Source organism: Falco punctatus (assembly GCF_963210335.1).
Source record: "Falco punctatus genome assembly, chromosome: 4".
Classification (NCBI taxonomy): Eukaryota; Metazoa; Chordata; class Aves; order Falconiformes; family Falconidae; genus Falco; species Falco punctatus.
In genome coordinates, this window is record NC_137583.1 from 76,319,477 (window position 1) to 76,345,242 (window position 25,766).

Sequence of the window (25,766 nt, forward strand, 5' to 3'; positions counted from 1 at the left end):
CGGGCCCTCGCTGCCGGAGGGCTGTGGCCGTTAGCGCCCCGCCTCAGCCGCGCCCCGCCCCTCAGCCCGGCGGCGGGGGGGGGGGGGGGGGGCGCAGTGGGGAGGGGGGCGGCGGGGTGGGGCGGGGGCCGGTGACAGGTGCTGCCGCGGAAGTGCCACCGCCCGGCCGCTGCTGCTCTGTCACGGGGGCGCGAATGACAGAACAAGCCAGCACCGGGCAGAGCCACAGGAGACGATCACGCCCTGGGGGTCCGAGTGGCAGACGTTGGTGCCCAAGCTGGTTTTAATTCCATTTTCCCAGTGCGAGGAAAGGGCGCAGCCAGCAGCAGGTGTGCAATGCGCATCAACTGCGGCCTTCGCGGCTGGAGCCGGTGTGAGGGTTTGGCTTCTATGGCCTGTTGGGGAGGGGTGGGCGCCACCTGCGCAGGGGAGGCAGCGGCCAGCCGGCTTGGCCAGGCAGGCCTCACACCGGTGGGCTCGGGGGGGGGGGGGGGGTGTCCAGAGTGGCACTGCTCACGCCATCGCATCCAGCTGGGGGATACGCCAGGCCAGCCAGAGCAGCGGTGTATGTTCCTTAGCTGCCTCCCAAGATGAGTACCAGAAAGCCAGCTGCCTCCAGGGGTGTGTGGCTGTGGTGGATCCTCCTGCACCCCTCCGGGGACAGCCACACGCTCGATTCCCTCTGCAGTGCCCGTACACCGCACGCGCAGCACGGGGAACGAACGGGGAGAACCGGAGCTCCGTGTGTGGTCGCTGGGCTGTGGTCCTAGTGCAGCTACAGAGACACGGTGGGATAGCTTGCACAACTGGAACGCTGTCATGGATGGCCGTGTACTTTTTAGGTAAGACAGGCCAGCAAGGAGAGGCGGTGGAGTTGGGTTTTATGTGAGAAAGAAGCTGGAATGTACTGAGCTGTCCCTAGGCGTGGACGAAGAATGAGTCAAGAGCGTATGGGTAAAGGACTAAGGGGCAGGCCAACATGGGTGACGCTGTTGTGTTTGCTACAGGCCACCTGGTGAGGGAGAGAAGTCGATGAGGCTTCTTACAGACAGCTGGAAGTAGCCTTACGATCACAGGCCCTGGTTCTCATGGGGGACTCCAAACACCTTGATATCTGCTGGAAAGACAACATGGCTAGGCACACATAGTCCAGGAGGTTTCTGCAGAGCACTGATGACAACTCTTTGACATATGTGGTGTAGGAGCCAACGAGGTGAGGTGTGCTGCTGGACTTGTACTCACAAGCACTGGAGAAGGGAGGACTTTCCCTTGGTTAGGTAGGATGGAGTTATAGATCATTTAGGCAAACTTGACACCCACAAATCCATGGGCCCTGACGGGATGCACTGCCAAGTGCTAAGGGAGCTAACAGATGTTATTACTAAGCCACTCTCCATCACTGAAAGGTCGTGAGAACACAAGAGGGGCCTGAGGGCTAGAGGAAAGCCAGTGTCACTCCAGCCTTCAAAAAGGGCAAGAAGGAGGAGCCAGGAAACTACAGGCCAGTCAGCCTCACCTCCATCCCTGGAAAGCTGATGGAGCAGCTCATCCTGGACATCACCTCTAAGCACGTGGAGGAAAAGAAGGTTATCAGGAGCAGTCACCATGGATTCGCCAAGGGGAAATCATGCTTGACCAATCTGATAGACTTCTGTGATAGAATGGCTGGCTGGGTAGACAAGGGGAGAGCGGTGGATGTTGTCTACCCTGACTTCAGCAAGGCTTTCGACACTGTCCCCTATAGCATGCTCATAGGCAAGTGCAGGCAGTGTGGGTCAGACATGTGGACAATGAGGTGAATTGAGAACTGGCTGAATGGCAGAGCCCAAAGGGTTGTGATCAGTGGCCCAGAGCCTGGCTGGAGGCCTGTAGCTAGTGGTGTTCCCCAGGGGTCGGTGCTGGGTCCAGTCTTGTCCAACTTATTCATCAATGACCTGGATGAGGGGACAGAGTGTGCTGCTGCACCAGAAGGCTGCCCTGCCATTCAGCAGGACCTAGACAGGCTGGAGAGTTGGGTGGAGATGAACCTAATGAAGATCAACAAAGGCAAGTGTAAGGTCCAACACCTGGAAGGAATAACCCCATGCACCAGTACAGGCTGGGGGGTGGCCTGCTGGAAAGCAGCTCTGTGAAGGACCTGGCAGTTCTGGTGGACAGCAAGGTGCCCATGAGCCAGCAGGGTGCCCTTGGGGCCAAGAAGGCCAGTGGGATCCTGGGGTGCATGAGGAGGAGTGTGGCCACCAGGTCGAGGGAGGTGATCCTGCCCCTGTGCTCTGCCCTGGTGAGGCAGCACCTGGAGTGCTGGGGCCAGTGCTGGGCTGCCCAGTTCAAGAGGGACAGGGAACTGCTGGAGAGGGTCCAGCGGAGGGCTATGGAGAGGATTAGGGGACTGGAGCATCTCTCTTATGAGGGAAGGCTGAGAGAGCTGGGCCTGCTTAGCCTGGAGAAGACTGAGAGGGGATCTTATCAGTGTCTACAAATATCTTAAGGGTGGGTGTCAAGAGGCTGGGGCCGGGCTCTGTTTAGCGGTGCCCAGCGACAGGACAAGGGGCAACAGGCCCAAACTGCAACACAGGAATTTCCATCTGAATATGAGGAACAGCTCTTTACTTTGAGTGTGACAGAGCACGGGAACGGGTGGCCTGGAGAGGCCGTGGAGTCTCCTCTGGAGACATCTGAAATCCACCTGGACATGATCCTGTGCAACCTGCTGTAGGTGAACCTGCTTTAGCAGGAGGTGGAACTAGATGATATCCAGAGGTCCCTTCCAACCCCAACCATTCTGTGGTTCTGTGATTCTGTGAAAGTGGAGGAGCTTTAATGCAGGGCATCGGTTGGGGTGGTGGCAATGGTGGGGAGCTGGCGGTGGCCCTGGCAGGATGAGTGTTGTTATGACGGTGGCAGTGAAGGGCCAGTGGCACAGCGGGCAGGCTCCCATCAGTGGCCGTGCCCTGGCCTGCCAGCAGGAAGGTAACGCTGGGCTGGCCTTGGCGAGGGGGAGCTGGGGGAGTGGAGTGTAACTGAGGGGAGAAATAAAACATATGTGTACACCTGTATCCTGGGGTGCAGGGCCGGGGGCACCCACCTGGAATAAACGTCCCAGGACAGGACAAAATTTCACTATGAGGTTTTTGTGTTCTCTTGATCTGTCTAGTGGTCAGCTACAGGTGGAACTGCAGTGTTTCCTTTTCCTTTTTCCTTCAGTAGATGCATAGACCAAGGTATTATGAAATAGCAGCCTGTCCTGGCATAGAATTCAATTAAATGGGGCTGTATTTGAAAAAAAAAACAAAGGGGAAACAAAAGTGCTTGTTAGCTCTCTGCACTGCAAAATAAAGAAGATTGTAATATTGACAAGGTTAATGAAAATGCTAGGAGAAGCCTGGGAGTTACCAGGATCTACTAACTCCAAATTTCAAATGTTCTTTCCTTAAAGTGTTACCATTAAAAGTTACTGCATATTAGTCACAGCTTTGTAAAAATGAAGAAAAATAATCGCATGTCAATACATTTATCATACAAAGTAAAAACGAGTTTTGCTTCTGAAGTAGCACTGCTGTGTTTATTGTATTTGGGAATAGCTGGAAAATTGGTGAACCTGTGGGAATTTGTGATCCCAAACTACTCAGTAAAACCAAGAGCAGTCTGTGAGGAACTACAAGAAAACTAAGAAGGTGACTACACCAGAACTGCAAGTAACATTTGCTCAATTGCAAATAAAATTTACTGTTGGAAATTGCAAGATAGTGCATAAAGGAAGGGAAAACTTTAATCCCTCAGAAAATAGTCGGTGTATACTAAAATGAGGATGGCTACTTTGGAAGCACCTCAGGTGGAAGTTCTCGTTGGGCTGCCTGTGATGCTGGAGAAGTACATTGAAGACAGAAGAAACAAACTGCATTAAAATAGACACAAAATAAGATTAGGAGTATTACTAATACGTAACGATACCCCTTCTGCGAAGTGTGGTGATGTCCTCACTCTGAACAGATTTGGGCCCTTTTGGCGTACAGCCACACAATCCAGTTCTAGGTGACCAGTGCCATCACGCTGCACCCGTGTAAACCGTGCCCAGCACTGCTGCAGCCCTTGGGGTGGGAGCATGGCTGTCTGTCTGTCTGTCTGTCTGTGACACGGTGGTAGAGCTGCCGTTGTCCGGGGGCTTCAGCTCAGCTGCAGAAGTCTAGGCAACACCTAAGCTGTGGCAAGTCTGCCAGGACAGAAGTACTCTTCAGAAATGTTTTGACCAAATCTGAACCAGGATTATTCACCCAATGCTTTGTGCTGCGAGGCTTGGAGCCGGTGCCTGGTGCCTGGAAATATGAAGACTTGCTGTTGCGGGAAGGCAGGGGTGTGGGGTCCCTCCCTCTCTCTGCAGGCAGTGGCAAGGGAGTCTCTGCTAGGCACTTGAGTATTTTAATTAGACTCCCATTAGCTTTTTTTTCCTGGCTGCGAAGGAGGCTTGGGAGTCCAGCCAGGCAATTTAGCCAGCTAAATCAGATTTCTAAAAATGGATGAAAATACTTAGAGAAAGGACTTCTGTGTGACAGGAGACCGAAAGATGACCTTGTTTATCAAAGGGGGCAAAAAAAATAATAAAAGCAATACAACTGATAGGTGTAAAATGAGGAATGATATATACTGTAATCTTGCTTTCCATGTATCAGTAAGTGGCAGGCAAATGACAGACAAAGACAATGCATTTAAATCTTTTAAAATTAACACTTGTTTCTATGGTGCTAATAAGCATGTGACATCTAGTGTCAGATAATTTTGAAGCAAAGAGAATGAGAACATTTAAGTGAATAATAATAAGAATAGCATTTGTGCTTATTTCTACAACGTCCTTAGTATTTTGCTTAATGGATTTTTTTTTTCATGTATTTTTTTCTTCCATAATTGGGTTTTATAAACTTCATGCAGGGGGTAAGTCACCTTCTCAAGCTGAGGACTAGGAAGAAAATTCCCAAATTTGTTCCATAGTTGTCCACAGACTGTTGGATTTTATTCTGTGGTATCTTGCCCTGAGCACTGTCAGAGAGAAAACACTGGATAGTGTCCAGAACTGTATGGCAGCTCTTATATAATCTGTTAAATAAATATCGCCATGATTTTATTCCTTTTTTGCAACAGATTAGCTACGGCTAACATGGGTATTTATGATGGTGACTCTTCTGCTCAGCTACAGGCCTCACTGCAGCTGATTTTGTGTCTGTCCCTGGCTGGACTGCTGCTCGTAATCTTATAATACGCTTAAAGACTAATCTGGGATGTCACATAATGTAAAGGTAGCTGCTGTTTTTATTTAATACTGTCACACCTGCAGTGTATGTAACTATGTTTTGTAAAGGACTTTCACGGTTCCTTATAGGTTCTAGGGGCAGCACAAAGTTTTGGTTCTGTTGTAAAAACCTTTGTGGCTTTGGAGTCTGGTTAGCTTTGCAGTCATTTCTCTCTAGAGTTTTCATCCAGAAACTGAAATCTGTTTGGAAGCTTGAGCTAACTAACAGTTTTTAAGATTCCTGTGTCTGGTGGCTCATTGGAGGCCTCATTAGTAGGAATGACTTGTATTCTGCTCTAAAGAGCACTTAATGATTTTTACAGTAAGCTGAAGCTTTATTTGTGTGGTTTTGATGGGGATGTTTTTGTTGGTTAGGAGTAAAGACAGAAAATACGCATCTGGTTTTAGAGTCTGATGCTGTGTTGTTTTGTGTGACTTGGAACATACACTTTTACCATTTCTGTATACGCAGAAATGTCACTAGTCACAGCCAACCAAGAACGGTCCATCAATAAAGTGTGCTCAGCTTCTCCAAAGATGGAAGATGAAAGGAGCAGAATCTTTAGGAATACACAAATACTAGGCATACTCGCACAAAAATTGGGTCAAGGAACATTTGGAGGAAATACTGTGTTTCATGAAGGACTGAGAGCCATTACAGCAGAATGAAAGCACAACTTGCCTAAACCAAAACAAAGAAGATTTCAGCAAGGACAAACTAGTGCTGAACCATATAGCATTCATAGCAATTGCAACAATGTCATGCCTTTGAAAGAAAAAGTAATCACTCAAATTTATTTTTTTTTACATGCAATTCATCCATGGTAAGCAATAAAGTAGTCCAGAAATGAGAAATCAGGACAAATTAGGTTAGATTTTTATAGAAATAAAGGTATATGGTAAGGTGCTGGGAAGGGTGTGCATGTGCTTACGTTTCTGTGTCTGGTTATGCATATGTTCACTGATTTTCTAGAATACCCAGGGTGTTGAAAAAAAAAATTGCCAACAGAAAAACCAGAAAACAATGTTGCTAATTTTCTGTCTTTAATATACAATACTTACTGCATTTGTATTTATTTTACATTTTTAGATAAAAGAAAAAATATAGCTAGAAAGGTGAAGTAAACCTCAGGAAAGCAGTTTTAAATACAAAAGTAATATTTTGCCTTTTCACTTTCCAATAATTTGGGAATGACTAAAAAGAACTTGAGACCGTGAAAATTTTTATTATATTGATTTTCATACTGAACCATCAGCACCCAACAATAAATACACATCTTTGCTTTTCTTGCACTGCCAGCAGCAAAACGTTCAGTTCCAAAGGACTGTAATTCTGATATAATACAATATTGATAACCTTCTGTGTGCCTTAATTTAATTTCTCTGTATTGACACATGATTATTTTTTGCAGTCAACCATCTTTACAAACTTGTAAAAGCTAAAGAATATGTTATATGGTAAGGTGCATGCTCCGGTGAACTTCAATGCAGTCAATGTAAAGTAGCCCCAGCTGAGGGTGTTCTTAAAGCAGAAAGCCCTGTAGAGTGAAATTTGGGACACAGAGCAGGCATGCAGTTAGATCAAAGGGCTTTGAAAGCTTGCAAAGGGAGCTCTAGAGTTTCCAAATTGTTTGCATTACTTCCCAGCCATTCTGTACAGCAGAAACATACTTTTTTCCAATGCATATATGGTAATCGGCAGCTGTGCAAGAAGGGGAGAGAGGCTGCAAGATTTCATGTACAGTGATGGTGCAATGCTTTTATATACCACAGTTTGCATGTTGTAGCCCCTTTATGTCACACTGATGACTAAAAGGTAAATCATTATATGTGAGTAACAATTCAAGAAATCACTATTACATCTTTCTGTACCCCTGTAGGTGATAGTGCGTTTCACACATAGGTGATTTTAATGCTGAATGCGAAGAATGTGAAGAACACTGAACAGTTAACTATTAAGCACACAGAATAAACAAAATGATGCACCTTTAAAAGAAACAGTAACACATGCACCTTTTCATGTTTGTACCCTGATTAAAAGAACATCATGACTTTCAAGTATGAAGTGATACAGTGAAATCATGTCCTGTGAATAGGATTCAATGGTATCTAGGTAGTACAGTCTGCACCGTAGGTAACTTTCCATCTTGCAAAATAAAATCCCACCGCGTAAGTAGGTAAAGTGACTTGAAATGATAAAACTTGACATGCCAGCTGTTTTGCTGGTATAAGCTGATACAATGCTGTAGAAGTCAACAGGACTATGCTGATTTTCACCAGCTTTCATGCCCTAAGGTGAATGCAAAAAAAATATTTGACACTGCTTTGCATGTTTTCCTTGAATTATCGAATCCTAGACACCTCCAGAGCACATGATATTTTATGACAAAAAAGGGGGAAAAAAAGAGAAAAAGTAACCCAAACAGCATTACAGGCTGTTTTAACCTTCTAAATTTTTTTGTGTGTGTTATATTTTGCAAAACCATACTGAGAAATAAAGGTACCAGACGGATTTTGATTTGCCAATGGATATTGGTCTGATGTAGTATCAATTAACAAAGCTACTCTGGATGTGTCTTAGAAGCTGTCCTTGCTGTTCATAGTATTCTGTAAACCTGAAAACACAAGTTTTAATAATGCCTTTTGAGAACATACCTCATCTTGCAGATTCTGAAACCAGTATGCTGTGAGAGTTACAAACAGGCTTAACTTTGTATGTCTTCTGTTAACTTCAGTGGGATTTGTGAGGTGTAAGATAGGCACACATGGAGTGTCTGGAGCAGTAAGAACTGAATCTTATTTCTGATACATTACTATACCTGCATCATGCTTTTCTCCACATATCCCAATGCCCCTAAGAAGTGCACTTCTGAACTTTTGTATAACAAAGTAACGAATAGAAATTTTGAGAGAAATAATGTAACTAGAGTTAAGATTTTTATCACACATTACCATTTATATAGTATTCTTGCTGATTTACTAAGCTTAACTACCTTTATATAGACCTGAGCTGCCTGACACTGAAATTTGTAGACTTACAAGGTCAAATTCTTGGTTTAATTTAACTGTAGTCAGTGAAATTACAACAAGAGTAAATTATGCTAAATGATTTAAAATACTTTGAAACCCCAATCCTATTTTATGCAATTTTCCATGCACAAAAAAAAAAAAAAAAACCAAACTGAATTTCGCTGCCTCTATGCTTTTCTTTAGCCAACAATCTTACTTAAAGCCCAGATGGGCAACTTTATCATTGAAAAAAACTTTCTTCAGTTACAAGATGCTACACAAACTTGGCCCCTGGCTTCAGCAACTGGAATCGACACATACCTGCTGGACTGCTATGAACAATATCAAGCCAATGGCAGCCTATGTAATGTTTTCTATTTTTAATTTTTCAGACAACATTCCCCCAGTATGTGTAAAATTAGCTCTACAATAGCATTTCAAAGTAATCTGCTTATTCCTTTACATATTAAAACAAACAAAAATACCCTAAAGCATAAAAAGTACTATATCTGAACACACATACTACTCTAGTTGCAAAACTCAATGTACAGTATGAAGCTTACTTATAATCTTTTTTGACTGATCTAGCTTTCTGCCTCTCTATGAAACTAGCTTCACTTCAACAACCAAAATGTATACTAAATGCAAATAAACAATAAAGCAGCAAGACTCGACACGTTTTTTGGCAACTACCCTCTCACAGGACTAGTGTGTTTTCATAAGAAATAATATACTGAATTATAATAGCAATAATTTAGGTTAATGTCAAATAACTTGCAGATAAATGTGCCCACATCTTCAATAAACACTGACACCATTTACTGGTGTCCTGGTGCTGTTATTAACCATGTGTCCTCACAACTACAGTCAATTACTAAAGGAAAGCCTTTTTCTGCAAGTACCTTTGTGAGCAACTATAGTCACAGGAGTAACCCCTCTCAGCTCTGTGGGACTGCTCAGGTGAGGTACAGTATTCATGTGCTTGCATACTGAGGCCTTCTGACTGAAGAGTATCAAGCTAGTGAGGAAATACAAATACACACTGTTACACAGAAAGTAGAAGACATACAGATGAAAGCACCCTGTGATGCTTCCAAGAGTTATAATATAAACACCATTTCCAAAGTATAGTTCAACTTCTAAGACATCATTCTGAGGGTGTAATTTTTCTTTAACTAGAGCATTCAAAGACATTATACTTTTAAAGCTGTTCAAAGTAATGCAGCTAAATAATACATTAAAAATAAAACCCATATGAGATTCAATGGCAGATATAGACCACGTAAATGAACTGGAATGAAACGGACCATAAATACATTAATATGAATGCCGAAAAGAATTTACAAAGAAATTAAAGACTGAAAGGAAAGAATAAACAGGTGCCTGTGGGCTTGGTTTCAGTGCCAAAATCATACAGCTTTATGTAGAAAATAGATTCTAGCAGAAAAATAAATGGCATCTTTATATTTTCTCTATCTTAAGTATCTTAAAATGTATTTCTCACTTTAACAGAAGTGACTGCCTTGCCTGTGAAAGATGCCTGGCTAAGAATCCCCGAGACTCTTTCAGGCACCGTTTCAATTGGAACCAGCTCTCATTTCTTACTGAAAAGCACTGCCATAATGTAGACTTTTGCCTACATTGTTGTGACTCTAAGTGGGTTGTAGGAGGGGAGTTCAGTCTCTAGGAAAAGAGGTTTTGGACACTGTGGAGAATGTTATTTAACAGTGCTGAATGCAAGGAAGGTGTCATGGGTATCGAATTCTATTTGTTGGAATCTAAACAGAGACAACTGGTTCACTTAATATTGACCACCAGAGAGCAATCAGAAATTTTAGACAGTGCTGGCCTGCTCTGGTTTTGAGCTGCTAAACTAATTCTTTTCTGTTCAACTTATGCACAATAGGAAGGTGAATAGTGGTGGTGGAGATGAAATCAAACAAATCAAAACAAAATGAAGCTGGAAAACCACTGGTTGCTAGACACCTAGGGAGAAAAAGGAAAGGATGGATCCATCTTTGCAATCCCTTCAGCCTTTTAATTTCATGACACTGCAGTCCTTCTATCATGTTATGATAGGTAACTTCAGTTCAAAATGTTCATGGCAAAAACTTTCAGATGAGCGCATCCCTGCTGAGCTTATGTAAGTCACCTTGTACAGCCTTATATCCACAAACTTCTTGCCAGCATCCAGTTTTTGATGTACTTTTTGTTGTAGTTGCAACCCAGTTACAGCCACCTTTGTTGCAAAGGACTCCGAGATAAAGTCCCTGCAAGAAATCACGATGGATTTTGGGTTTTGCTGGGAAAAAGATTGAGAAGCACTTCTTATTTACTTAGCACTCTGCAGACCCAGGCTATATTTTGAACTGTGTGGGATTTTTTTCTATCACCAATGAAGAATGATTGAGATACATCATCATCCACCTGGAATAAAACATCTTGTCTTTTCCCACAGCATGTCCAGAATTCAGTCATCAGAGAGCTTTCTTAGAGCACTTCTGACAATGCTGCTGTTTAAAATGCAAAACAGTCAACTGTCATAGAAACAGTAAGCATACTGTCCCCTCTAGATTCTAGAAAGACTTTTCCTTGGGAGAATATATTGGGGGTTAAGGTCCTTGCGGCAGGGCTCTGTACTCAAAACTGCCATAGCAAAAAGCAAAGGAATGAGCTTGATTGCCTACATGTGCCCAAGTTGTCTTGAGAAATGGGGACTTTCATATAAGGAAGAATTGTTATATGGTTGCTCTGCCTCATGCTGGGAGGAAATCTCTCCCTGGGAATAGTGGTCTTGGGGAAGGGGAATAGAAGGGGGTAAGCAGTAGGAGGCTGGCATTGCTAGTCGTGTTTGCCTTCATAACAGAAATGTCACTGGCTGCTCTTGTAAACATGTACATCGCAGACAGTTGTCCAGGGATCTTTGATCCTTTGTAAATAATCTTCTGAATCAAAAATTGTTTTGGCTGATCAAACACATTATGTTCAATGTAATTTATTCTAGCTCATCTCTTCACTTGAACCAAAAAATGTCAAAGTCGCACACACCTTGCCATACTCTACAGTTCCTAATGAGAAGCAAGGAAAAACTATAGTATAAATCACTGGCTGCCTGCAGACTTGGGAGGCTGCAGAATCACAAGGTAGCAATTTTGCTCACAGCTTCTTAAGTCTCTGTGGAAGTATCAGCAGGGTCAGATACAAGTGACAGGTAATTAAGTGTCACTGCAGTGGGAGGAAGCCGGGTGCTGAAGGACTGTTGAGGAGGGGACTCCCCAGGGCTTCTTTCACAGTGTCACAGTAGGATGATCAGGGATAAGGAAAGGACAGCTTGAGTGGCTGGGTGATCTGTCACTGTATGTATTTAACAAATGCCAGAGAACTACTGTGTAGAATTAGAGGTTTCCAATCCCTGGAACTGTGAAATTTGCCTCTGTGCCAAGCCTAGCTGCTCACGCCTAATGGAAGGACCAAAATTAGCCGCTCTGTGCCAACACTTACCCAGCCACCCACACACGTGGACTAAACACAACAAAATGGCAAACAGGCCGTATATTCTGTAATTTTGGAATATGCGTGTATTGTGGCATCACAATAATTAATGGTAGCTCTCAGATTGGCACTGCAGCTCAGAAAGCTCCATTCCTGCTGTACAACCTACAAACAGACTTTTTTTTTTCCATGGCAGATGGTTTCTGCAGTATTTCTTATACTGGGTGTCAGGCAGATTTGCTAGGGTCTCAGACTTGTTCCTGTAAGATGGTGAACCACCTGGACAAATCCAGCAAAACTTGCATGTGGATAATCTTATCAAAATCCAGGTGCTCAAAAACATGCTGTTTTGGATTGCCAAAGGATTTTCCATTTGTGGCAGGAGTCAGCTCCCAATGCATGATGATACGGCACACTAATGGACGCTGTTAGTGACTCTCCTGTACATTCTCCATGTCTGCAGATGAACTAAAGGCAGTGTCTGCGTGGCCAGCTTAATTGCTCTCAAGCTGTCTTGTAAGACTTTTTTAAAGTATCTACACAGAAAAACTTCTAGCTTCTGCAAAATCTGATTTAAAAAATAGAGCTGTTGCTATGTTGAAAAACTGCACTGGAACTCATGACTTGAGTTGGCATAATAAGTATCTGGAACTAAAATCCTATGCAAGAGTCTTGCTTTATCATCTTATGCTTATGAAACTGACAAGAGAAAACAAAACACGTGGAAAAAAAGTCTTCCCCCTACACTTATACATAACTTTTCCACATACTCAAATTCACTTGCCAAAGTTGTCCCGAACTCTCCTAATCTCTGCCCATTTTCCCTGTCTTTTCAGCACTTCACAACTTTCCTCCCTCACCTAGCTACTCAAAATTGATCCTAACATTCAACAAAAGGCTGAGGATTTGCACAACATGACATACATATGAAACATAAAGGCTGCATATTGTAGAAAGTTAATTACAAACTCTGCAGAAGTAATGGCATGAAGGAACCTGACAGTATGAAAATTCATTTTCCATTCAGTGGCAGAGACAGTGCTCTTTGGCTGGGTTTAAAGTGAGCATGTCAATGGGAGCAAGTATCCATTTAAATATTAGAAAATGTGTTTTTTTCTGGCATGTGGATCGGTTTAAGGTGCAAATACGGAAAGCTAAATAATGCAGATGCAAATTTAGTTTGCTCAAAAATGGACAGCTAGCTTGACAGCTTTCCAGCATATCCATGTAGACATCACTAAAGTAAATCACAAGTTAAACATCACCTGTTTTCCCTCCTCTTTTTAGCCAAACAGTATAGGTTGCTTTAGTGCAAATGAACATTAAAATGGCAGTTAGAGTAAGTTCATACTTGGGTGCTTTTCTTCCATAAAACCCTGTGAACTTTGCAAGGTCAGTGAAAAAGTATCTGTTTCAATGCACTTTTAACACACATTGTTTGTATTTACATTTTTTCATGTTATAAATACCCTCCTTTTCACTTATCCCAACGGTATTTTCCCAATAGTTCCTTAGAGTTTGTTGTTTTAAAAAGGCGGCAATATCGTTTGTCTGATCTTTTTTGGAAAAAAAAAAAACCCTACTCTACCACAATCACCCAGTATCAAAATATCCATAGCAGAATCTCTCACTGACGTTGGGCTGGAAGAAGCCCACTAATATATTCTAACACAGATAAAACATTTAATCTGAAGGAAAATATGCCATATGGTTAGGGAGTTTTGGTTTATCTTAGCTGTTTTGCACAGTCTTTCAATGAAGGCTGGAAATTCGAATATTGCAGAGGCTCTCAAAGGACTTTATGTAAGTCAAAGCAAAATTTCCACTAACTTTACTCACAGCAGCCTTGGGCTTTTCTGCTTTTAAAAGCATTTAAGCATGGTGCTGGGTAATTTCAGCTTCCGCTGAACACATAGAGAACTGATGGTATCTACTTGGCCTTGCAGAATCATTTTTGAGAAGTGTCTATTTGATTCAGTTCTGTTTGGGTGCCTATCACTGTATGAATTAAAAAAGTATACAAAAATTTTCAGGAACATTTTAAAATGGAAAAATATATCAGTTTCAAAATTCTGAGTGTTACAGCTAAAGAATGATTTTTAGCTGGGTTCTACAAGAACCTAATGAGCCATTTCTATTATCTGTGCACACTATGCCGAAGTGTTTTCTATGGTTCTAATATACCACAATAGTGTATATAGTGCATATCAGTATGCAATACTTGCTAAGCATCAAACTAAAGGGAAGAAATAACCCTTGGTAAAAGTATATTTGTCAGTTCACATGTCCATATCTTCCTTCTTTTAATGGCCTAGTTTATTTAAAATGATAAGAAAGCTTCTTATTGCTTTACCTAAATTATTGGCATTTGACGCTCTAGCCTGGTCCAGAAACCAGAATTATGTTACAGCCACTACCTAACAATTTCCAAAACAAAGGGATGTAATAAAATAAACAGCTCAAAAATAAAGCTCCTGTTTGAATTGTACAGATGGTTAGACTGTTAATTCTGTAATTGTGTTTTTGCACACCTGAACTGTACTTGGACCATCCACCACCCCCCCACCCCCAGATATGAAAATGAAACCTGGAAGATTAAACACATAAAATCCCATTTAGGTTTCTAGACACTGTTTCTGAACCTTTAAGCAATCTGTATACTGCAATACTTGGTAATGAAAAAGAAGCAAAAGTGATAGCTTATTGACAGTCAGTTACTGAAGATTTCAGTATACATGTTATTGTTCTCTGTGAAAGTAAAAATACATTTCTTGAATTTTCCTACATTGCTGCAGTCTGGAGAAATGTTTTTTTCTAATATACTAATTTCAAGAAAATAATTTACACATTAAGAGAGTGTGAAATCCTATTAACATAAAAAAAGATCTTGATATTTAGAAGCAGTTTTGTAGCAATAAAATAAATATGTTAGGTTCCTAAGTGTGTGAGCAATTCAAGCTTCAAGCATAACACAATAAAATCACTCTAATAGCCTAGTATCTTCTAATTCACATTGTAGATAAAAATCAATCTATTCCTGAAACTATTGCATATGAAAAATACTAGAGAAGTGGTTCTGTAAAACAGAGTTCTTAGAATAAACTTCCTCATTATTCAACTGCATCTTATACATTAACATAGTTAATTTACGTGGTCTTTAAACTAAACTATGTGGTTTATGATTCATATACATATTTGACAACTGATGTGTTTTCAGTTGTGAGTCAGAGAAGTGCTCCAAGTTTGTTGGCTAAAAGACCAAACCAGCATGTTTTCTCTTTATTTTCCACATTAAAGTTAGCTTAATACCTAACAGCAGAGAGAATCACATGTATAATAAAACATGCTCCTCAAAGTCAGTGAGTGAACCTGTAAAAAGTAGTATGGCATGGTATTTTCTTCTTATGAGTGTAAAAACCACATAAGAGTTACGATGCTGGATACCATCTCCCATGCAGAACATGCTCAAATGCTACAGCCTACTGCTTCTTTGATGTGAAAGGCTCTATACACATAGCACCAAATTTCAATATTTTGCAAACATGAAATCCTCATTTTTTTGGTGTGTTTTAGGACAGGAACAACAGTGAAAGGTACTCTAACATTTGCCATTGTGGAGTAATAGACTGAAAAAAACCCCTGGAGCCTATTCTTAGAATTTTACTTGGCACACAGAAGGCAACATAGGTGTATGCAAAACTAAGGCTAAGGAATGAGGTGAACAAAGAAATTATTTTTTAATCATTGGTTCTGGGCTGCCAGACTACAAGAAGCAACACTCGGTAATAGGGATGTAGGGGGCACCTACACTGTGTAGCTATTGAAAATCTGGAAGAATCTTGTTTGAAATAGCACCTGTGAGCATCACGGAAACCTGTTTCCATGAGGGAGCTTAAGGAGAAGAACTGGAGAGCTAGAGTGAGTGTGGAGACAGGATGAAGAGAAAAAAGGACTGCTCCAAATGGATTGCTATGATTCAGCAATTAGCACTTCACTAGCTGGCTTGGCTGATTTTTCTCCTTGGCTATTGGGTCTGTTTTTCCTGCAGAATTATGTAGTGGTGATAAAAAAAAGGTTGGTGGGAGACAGAATTTGCTCCTTCCATTACTTAGAACATCGTGTTCTCTGCTGAGAAGAGCACAGTGCCTGGTTGTGGGTGCTCTAGGAGCTGAATAGCTACATTTATTTTTAATATATTTTTTGTTATTCAGAGGTTTTCAGCTGCTGTTGAACTGCTCCTGTAGAACACATACATGCATAGTTATTGCTAAGAAGAATTGCACTCTGGAGTCTTATTTAAAGGGTCTGTGAAGAGTTTTCATTACAGTCTGGAACGTGCGTGTGAAGGAGCACTTTCTTTTTCACATATACAATTCCTACATCCTACGCATACGGCAGTAATGAGTAAAGGCACTGAAATACTTGCGCTAGGCCAGTGAAATAAAAAAGAGCAAGGGCATGGGCTCGAGCACAGTCCCACAGTTGTCTGTACTGTCTAATTATCTGCATGATTCCTGGCACGATTTTAGCCAGCGCCAGCACTTTGCCCAGCCAGAAAACAGGCTTTCTCAGTTTAGTAGTGTAAGTGAAGCCCCACGGTTTGGCAGAGAAGACTGGAGTAAGAGAAAGCCTATAGCGTGTCAAATGGAATTTCTTCCTAAAGAGATTTTGAAAAGGAGGTAATTTGAAAAGTCATTGGTCCTTTGAATCTAGGCCCTTGTCACCACAAGGATCCCATTAGATAAATAATTTCCCTAACCCTGTTAAGACAGAACTTAGATTTCTTTTTTTTGTTCCTGCCATTCCCACTGGAAGGATGTTCCAGAATGTGACGACTAAACAGTCCTCCTCAAGCTGTTCTTCTGAATACCCCCATTTATAACCTGATCCTGTATTAGACAACATACAGCACCACGCTGCAGAAGCTCTGCTTCTGATTCTGTAAGCCAGCCCCTGCTTTTCTCTGTCACTTTCTGAGCTCTTCCTTTGATACTGTTGATTGGGAAACACTGCTCCAGTAGTTAACACGTGATTTCTATATTCTCATTAGATTTTGGGCCAACACTAGCCTTTAGCCGAAAGTGTTCCCTTGACTCCCTTTTTCTTCTACCCTAATAATGTCCTACATTCAGCAATCATATTCTCTTCTAGCCTTTCCTTCACTAAGCTTAATACAACGAGCTCTTCTAACATGGAGCAGACGCACATTTCTAGCTGAGAGTTTTCAGTCTAATTTGAAAATACCTTCTCCTCCCCTACATTTTCACCCTATCTTAGTTGTTGGAGAGCTCTGGGAGAGTTCCCTGACAGCTACTGGAAAGCCACACCAGCCGAATGCCCTGGTGAAGTATGTGTGATAGCTCATCACTAGGTAAAATGTGAAATTTTTAAAAAGTGCTGACCTGCATAGAAATTTTTTTTCATTGTTACTGTTAACAAGATCCTCCTGAATTTTGGCGCTGTTTATTGTTCTAATTAGTGTTTAAAAAAGGTTAGCAAAAAAACCTTCATTCTGGCCCATCCTCTTCTATGAATGTTAAAGCCTACTCACACTCGGGTCCACTGACCCATGGAGGAATAGGGCTGGGGCAACACTGGTGCAATGGGTTCACAGTTCCCTTTGGATGTAGGAACACAGGCAAGGCCAAGATTGGAGGCTTAGCTGCCATGACTTCTCCCTGGCCTTCAGCTTGCCGCCCATAGAGCTTTCAAAATTCTTGTGTTATGCATCTGTAGTATCTCTGTATCTGCAGATGCCTCGTGCATGCTCTTGCCAGGTCTAATTTGCAGCTTGCCTGTTCATGCTGGTTGGTTTTGCATAGGCATCACTCTGGGCATGAAGAAAAGCACAGGCCACTGCATGCATGCATGCAAGTGGTCCTTTGAAAATCTGGCTTATTTGAAACAGACCTAATTTAACCATACGTTGCATACTTATGTGTCTAACAGTAACAAAAAGCTTTATCCAAGAGACAGATAAGATCCACTCGCTATCCTAGTAATGCACCATGTCCCAGACAGTGCAGATACCTGAAACAGAGTTAACAGTGAAGTTTGCCACAACAGCCAGTCTATCACAGGACTGAGAAGCCTGCCAGGGAGACGGCTACAAGTTCCCATGCCACAGCTGGAAAAATTACATTGCTCAACTCATTGCTAAGGCCCTGCTTCTGCCAAGCATGCTGGGAATGAGCATATACTGCTGGCTCACAAGCTAGACAACATGAAATAGAGACGAGGAAGAGAGAAGCCTAAGGGACTATCACAGGAGCAAACAAAGCTAGCTGCCTCACTTATCATCAGCTATACTGCAATAGTGTATATTTATGGTTTTATGGTAAGGCCTAACTCGTTGGACCAATACTTTCCCCCAAGTCATATCCAGGTAAATGCACTAAAGTCATGCTAGGGAACAGCTTTTATGGATTAAAAATATTTCTTTTTTTTCCAAGTACAGTATTAAAAAAATAAAAGCTTCTTTTAAAAATACTGAAAATATATTTTAGTTAAGGTAAAAATACTAAATATAAAATTTTAATGTAATATTTAAAATAACTGTGCTATAAAGGTGTGTGAATTGGTTAATTATTTTGACATTCAATAACGGCACATTAACCCTAGTGAAGAAGCATGTGCCCGTATACCCACATGGTGGTTTAGGAGAGAAGCTCATGCATTTCTGCATAGAAAACAAATCTGCTTAATAAATGACGTCTGAGGGATTTTGAGACAGTAATGTTCATGCATTTGTGATGCATGGAGGGGCAGGGGGTGTTTCAGGTAAGGCAGCGCAGTATACAGCATACAATTCAGCACAAATACGTATCTGTGCTTATTACAGGTATAGGATTCTCTGCTTCTGAACTGGAAGTATTTTTTCTATTTTCCTTTTTGGTTGATAATAAGAACAGGATGAAGGTGAAAAACTGTATTGATTTGCATTGGCTCTGCTCATGTCTTTCAAGCCGCATATCAGAAAAATTGGAATGAGATAAAGAAAATATGTTTGCAGCTGTTTCCAGGGGGGAAATGATGGGTTAGATGATGGGCTAAAATGTGTCTGGATTTCAGCACAAACTGAAAGAGTCTTTAAGAAAAGGACTCTAGAAGTTTTTTAAAACACTTGTTTGTTGCAACATGCACATAAACGTAGCTAGATAATAACTCGTTTGTGTATGAAAAAACCTAAATTTTGAGACATTTATTATGATCACCATCATCATTGTTATTTTTATAGAGCAATGAAATGATAAAATAATCCATCCAAGTTTACAAGTGGGGAAGCACCTGCATATATGCTATAAAAGAACAGTAGCTGGATGTATTAATGTGTGTATCAGCTAACTGCAGGTTGCAGAGATCTGATATTTCAATGCCATTCTTTAAGTATCACTGTAAAAGATCACATCATCATCATCACAATAATAATCATAATAATAATAATAATAATAATTAAAAAAAGTACCAAATCATGCTTCAGCAGCTAGAGAGAGAGAGATTGCATCATGTTTTGGCAGTGACTTGATCATCCTACTCCACACTGGCAGCATTCAATATTAAAAGGATAAAATGGCAGCAAAACCGGTCAGCAGCTTCTCTTTGTCTGGAGTTCTCCCAGGTAGATAAACAAAACAAGAACAAAACAAACATAAAGCTGCAATGGGAGCAGGTCAAAGCCCTGGCCTTTGTGTTGCTCTGATGAAAGTAAACTAGATTGAATTCCTTGGATAAGCACATCACAATCCCAAAATAAAAGATAAGTGCATAAAACCTCCAAATAAGGATCTTCGCTAGAACAGCTATGTGGTTTGTATGGGACAGTGGCCTTGTCAGCTACACGTCTTGTTCATTTACGGTTCATCTTCAGTCAGCATTAAGATGCATTCACCTCACTGGAGTTTTGGCTGGATGACATATGAGAGTCCAGATTCTCCTTGCATTTCTCCAGATCATGGAAATATGGGTGAGAGAGGGCAACGTAAGCAGACATTCTCTTGGCTGGATTGAACGCTAAGCATTTCTGTAAGTATGAAAAGAAGTTGGTTTTAACTAAAACATACAGTTAACAGTGCTAACTGCATATGTACACTAATGCCTGCCCCTTTAATTTATGATCAGTATGAGACACCGCAGGGTCTCAGTAGGTGCTGCATGATAGGATGACCAGTCATATTAAAACAAGCAGTGGGGTCATAGTATATGAATATGGCATCCTCAAAGCTAATAGAAAATAACAAGTTAGAAAATTCAAGTATTCATAGTTTAGGAAATCCCAGAATTCAGGTTTTGCTGAATTCACATGCACAGGACATGTGTCTAACAGATTCCAGAGAGGAACTATCAACGAAAAACTTGTGAATCCCCTTAGCGTTCAATGCGCTCTTCTTTTGTGGTTATACAAATATGGACAGCATCATAAAGTATATGTTCATCCCTAGGCTCAGCATTTCTATAGGTGTTGGGTCTTTGACTATAGCCTTTGTATGCTAATGTTTTGCGTTCAGTTTCTCCCTCTTCTAGTTGTATTTTGCTTGCTTTCTTTCCAGATCCTTATCCCAGCCTTTGTCCAGTCAGCACTGAAATCTCTCCCATAGCCTTGTATTTTACACTTTGTTCTTCTCATCTCCTTTAATCTCCAAATAATATTCTTCCTACTATCCTTGTCTAACCACTCCCTACTCCCACCTTCTTTTCTTGTGTAAGAATTTCTATCCTTTAACTTCTGAAACTTAATTCAGTGACTTCCAGTTCTACTCTCCCCTTCTATCTGTGGCTCCCAGTCCTCATCTCTTCACCTAACAGGAACAGCTTCCCTTCCCACCTCACCTTCTAGGTATGGATATTTGTCTTCTTCCTCCTTCCCATCATGCCTGACACTCACTGAACTCTCTGCCATATTTTATTCCTTGTTGTTCCCAGAATCTAATTCTTGTCCCACATGTAGCTTCCACTTCCAGGCTGCTCGCAAGCACAACAGATGCATTCCTTCCCTGTCCTTTCAAGTGTTCAGATGTAGTCCAGCTTACCACAGCTGTGAGCTGCAGTCATAAGGACAATTGTGGATGATCTGCTGTTCTGTAGAGATAACATTGGCCAGAGATAGCAGTTCCTGAAGGGATGCAGCAAGTCTTTCACCAATTGCACTGAGTTCACTCTGCTGAGCCCATGTGACCCAAGGTCTTTTAAAGGCTTCCAGAGAACAAATTTAGCTAGACTTGAACAAGCATGGCAAAAGGCAAACTGAGGCAAGGCCATTCCCTATATTCTATTCCAAGACTGAACTTTAGGGCTGGGGTTTATAGCATATCTATAAAAATGATGGAAATAATTTAATTTAATTCAGTGTTACCAATTGTACCAGCACAATGTTTGCTTCTGTTCAATCCTGCCATTTGTAAGAGGCAACAATTGCTGGATTCCAAATCTCAAGTTTTCAGTATTCAGATGTAATCTGTCTCTACAGCCTATTTTCTGCTTTGCACTGGGTCGACTACATAATGAAAAATGGTAGATCAGTTTTTGAACTCATGTCAGGCTTATACTATAAGAATGGCTAAGTCAGTGGCACAGCAGTGAGGATCTAAGCCTAAGGTCTACAGACAGGTCAAACAGGTACTTCTCTGACAGTTTCCTAGTCTCTGTTCTCAGCTCTGAAGCCAAAGTTGGTGTCTTTGTGCTGATGTTTCACACATTTACATGAATCTGTCTACCTACTTTTGAGCTTTTAATAACTCCATTAAATGGAAACATAAATGTTTCTTGGCATGCTGCATGTACAGTGGTAACTATCAGTCATGCAGCTTGGAGAACAACAAACAGAAACTCACAAGAAGCAAGTCTTTGCCCAGTTCGTCAATATCTGGTACAAATTTTTCAATAGGTTGTGCAGGTCTGGAAGTGAAAGCATTTCGTGGAAGGGCAATGTCATTAGGCCAGTCCTCTTCTTCTGGGAGTCCAATTACACTGCAGAAGGAAAACCATAACATTAGGTCTGAACATTTACGCAGTCTCCCCTTCATATTGAATATACTGAGTGGCATATACTGAATTGAATATACTGAGTTTATAGGTCTTTTTGTTTAAATGAGATTAACTGTGCAGTAGTGCACTGATCTTTGTGAACAAAGGCTGATGAGTATAGGTTCTCAGTGTGCCTGGTAGAAATCATTCTGTGGCCAGCACAATTTTCTGGCCTAGGTCTCAGTTTTCTGAGTCTTTTTGTTGAAAAAGGGCTGAGTGCTTTGGAAGAAAGTTGCTCAGCTCTTGACTGGATGGTGCAACATATGTCACTCCAGGATGATTAAAAGCAGTAAGTTTCAAAGGGGAATTGCATGCAAGGATCTTTATTCACAAGAATAGGGACTGAGAAAAGAGTGTGGGTCAAGATGAGGGTAAGGCAATAAAAGGGATGTTTCATCATGCTTCAAAGCTATGTGCAGTAATTGTTGCCCAAATTTAAACAATTTATTTGCTTCACAATGCAGGTTTTAAAGTTCAATTCAGAAGTGGCACAGGACTGAGTGTCTTTATGGTTTTACTTTCAATTGTATTTTAGTTTTTCTCTATCCTTTAATAGAATATTTTGATTTCTTTTTATAATTTATTTCTTTATTCTTTAAATTCTAGAAGAATTTACTTACTAAATAATCGTGCTAAGGTTTAAAACCCAAATAAATGACATAGTAGGTAAACCTGCAATGATGGATCATGTCTTATATATCTTGTGTTTTGGTCAGATGCTAATATTTGTGGGGTTGAAACGCCAGTTTCTGAAGGCCGTTCTGGGAAAAGCCATACATTAATTGTCAGGTTTCAGGGAGAAATCCATTTTTTCAGCCTGTAAAATCAAGGTTTTTAATGGAAACGCTGACAGGGTAAGACAAGAAGGAACATGAAAAACCGTCCCTGACTATTTGGGTCTGCGCTAAGCCCAAGGCCACTAGGGAGCAGCATTGACCTTTCTTCGTACTGAGGCTGGTAGCAAGACCAGGTGAGGCCACGGGCCGGACACTTGGGTGTAAATCATGGGTTACTTCAGTGAACTTAGTGGAATTACTCCACATCTACCTACATGGACTTCAGATTGTAATTTGGCTCACCTAAAATACCTCCAAAAATTAATATGCCCTTAAAACAAGAGCACAGCTTGAAGGGCAAAGCAATTAAAAAGTCAGGACAGTTGAATTTTACTGTATCTGAAGATATCACCGCTCTTGGGAAATGGTAAGTTAAGACTGTATTAAAAATTGAGTTTGACTTTCATCACCACAGGTACGGTGAGGGCATGGGGCAGCTCCCTTGGCCGCAGTGGTTAAAGGCACGTGATTACCTGTTTGAGGATCTGGGCCCGCATTAAATATAATACAAACAGCATCATAGGAAGATGGGATAGTTAAATGTTTTAACAATGAAGTTTAACCCGCCATTCAAACGTGTTTGGTTAGTCCCAGGTTTTTTTTCACATTTGCATGAGAGAGCATGAACAGGGCAGAGTAAGCACAGGCACAGGCAAAGCCAACAAAAAGAAACAAGGAGGCAGGCTGTCAGACAGATAGGGTGGACAAAACCAAGAGTGGAAAGGAGAAACATTTTTAGTTACACATTCAAAACTCTTAATAATGAATGTCTGAGTAGATGCCCTCATTCTGGTAGCACTACCATTTCAGTGACTAAGTTTGGGAGTATCTTGGATGAATTTCACCTCCTGCCAAAGGCTCGGGCTTGGTCTTGAGAAATGCCAAGTACTTTCCACTCCCATTGATCACAATGGGAGACAAGTCTGCTCAAACCATTGCAGCATTTAGCCTGAAATCTATGAGGCTATCCCACATGCTGTTGGTATCCTGGAAAAGCAGAAAATGTTTTGGGCCACCTCTGAGGGATTTACCCTCAAATGTGGCGGAATTTTACCTGACACAAGACAGAATGCACATGTAAAGCAAAGGTAGACCACAGCCCCATTATCTGAAAGAATGCATCAGTCCAGATGGCAGGAAAATCCCAAAACTACTTTCTGTCCAAATTAGTCTGCAGAATGAGTCACTACTGTAGAAAGAAACGATCCTCCTACAAGAAGAGCTATGCCTAACTGTAGGGTGTTCTCCAGCTGTGAAAACAAAAAATAAATGCTATTTAGCATACACCCCCCTGCCCCCGACCACCACCCCCTAGAACCCAAGAAATAAACTTTTGAACTATTTAAGGAGAACTGCACAAAAGAAGAAAAATCAAACTTTCTCTTTAAGTAGATGTTTAGAAATTCTTCTAAAATTAGCATGGCATTTTCTCTTCTCAATGAATACTTTTCTGCACAGGTAATCATGGCCCCTAGGGATGGAAAGATCCCCATCAGAGGCTGCCGCTAGCAGCTATGCATTTAATCCTAGCCCAGTTAATTTTGATTTTTCCCCTTAATGTCATAAACAAATCAAAATCCTTAAAAAAAATCTCAGCTATGTCTTTTTAAATGATAAAATACGTTGTATGTATCAAAACTGCCTTCAGTTAATACAGCAGAATATTGTAGGACTAAAGGAGTAGCTCTGGCAGAAGAAAAAGTAAACTTCAAGGACTGATTTTTCTGGATTGGGCAGGAAGAGCTATTCAGCGCATGACAAATTACCCACGCAAGTGAGTCACATACACTGGTATGGTATGCAGGAAAGGGAAGTCAACTGTGTGAAACCAAGACCTGCAATTTAGGAACCTCATATTAAATAATGGAAATGCTTAGAAACAGATCTGTTATGATTTGAGAACTGGAAAAATGGTTAAACAGAGAAATTAATTATTTTTTCTGTTTAAGTTCTTCTCCTCAGAAATGTTATTATTTTCTCTTTGGAATGTCTTCAAGGGAGTAACACTTCAGCCTTCCCCGCCCCCCAACTCCTGCCCCACCATGTATTTCTTTTTTCATCTAGATCTCTCGATCCCTGCAGTTCCTCCATACAAAAAGGGAAGACAGAGGTGGAGGGGTGAATGGGCATTCATTCTCTGGAGCGGGACCAGCCCTATGTGGCTTTGATTTCCTAACTACATGATATGTGTACATCAGATCTTAAATTTACATGGTTCTTATAAATTCAGGAACATTCCTTGCTCTGAAGAGCTTTTACAAGCAAAAGTGATATAATCCTACTTATCATTTCAGTAATATTGATAATATATTTTCTTGTTTTTTAACTAAGAACATATTTTGGAAGAGAATTTTCTACCTCTGAGTGTCTAGAGCCTCCCCACCTCCTCAACCTATTTGTTATATCTAAAGAGGAAAATCACAAACTCCTAGAATTGTAAAATGGTTTTAAAATACAGCCAATTAGTTCATATCTGGCAAAGCACATGTTAAAATGCTGATATTCCTTCTGTTCTCATAGTTACCTTTCTGACCCAAATATGAACTGTTAACAGGCTACATACTATATTTTAAAAGCTCAAATATCTTCTTATGTACAGAAGTATTTTCTGCAAAGAAGCTGTTGGTAATAATCTCAGAGATTTCAGTTTAATAATAATTTTAAAGTATTCTAATGTTGTTTGCTGAAATACACAAAGAGTTTACTGAAAAATAAAAACCTCTGCGTTTTTTTATGTGAAGAGAATCTCTTGGATGTAACTGTTTAGGATATGCATGAATGGTACATGCACAATGTGTTTAAGATATTTAAAAAGCCCGAAACAGAAGTCCCTCATAACTTCCTGATGATGGCTGTTAGTTCTGCAGAACTATATTCCGTGTTGCTTCCTCCTCCCACTCTGACACAGAATAAACGGAAATATCATGTTGCGTACAGTAGCTATAGGAAATATGTTCTAGGAATACTTTGTTCTAGTCCCATTATTGCATAAAAACATGGCAAAGAAACCTCACAGTGTTACAAAGTTTAAACAGATATTGACATAATGCAACTAGTTATTACTTACTCAAAGATTTTTCCTAGCTGATCAACGTCTGAATTTCCACGGAAGAGCGGTCTGAAAGAAT

General features: G+C 41.0%; 1 protein-coding gene across 4 annotated transcripts in view; it reads right to left on the minus strand.

Moving 5' to 3' along the window:
• Positions 1-6,306: 6,306 nt before the first annotated feature.
• CDK6 (cyclin dependent kinase 6) overlaps positions 6,307-25,766 on the minus strand; it is a 141,668-nt gene continuing 122,208 nt past the window's right edge. For all 4 annotated transcript variants that reach the window (XM_080383629.1, XM_080383630.1, XM_080383631.1 and 1 more), the window contains exons 6-8: positions 25,706-25,756; positions 21,610-21,745; positions 6,307-19,802 (exon numbers count right to left, since the gene is read on the minus strand). In XM_080383629.1, coding sequence (XP_080239755.1) covers positions 19,656-19,802; positions 21,610-21,745; positions 25,706-25,756 — 334 coding nt within the window. In that variant the 3' untranslated portion in view covers positions 6,307-19,655. The remainder of the gene's footprint in view (positions 19,803-21,609; positions 21,746-25,705; positions 25,757-25,766) is intronic.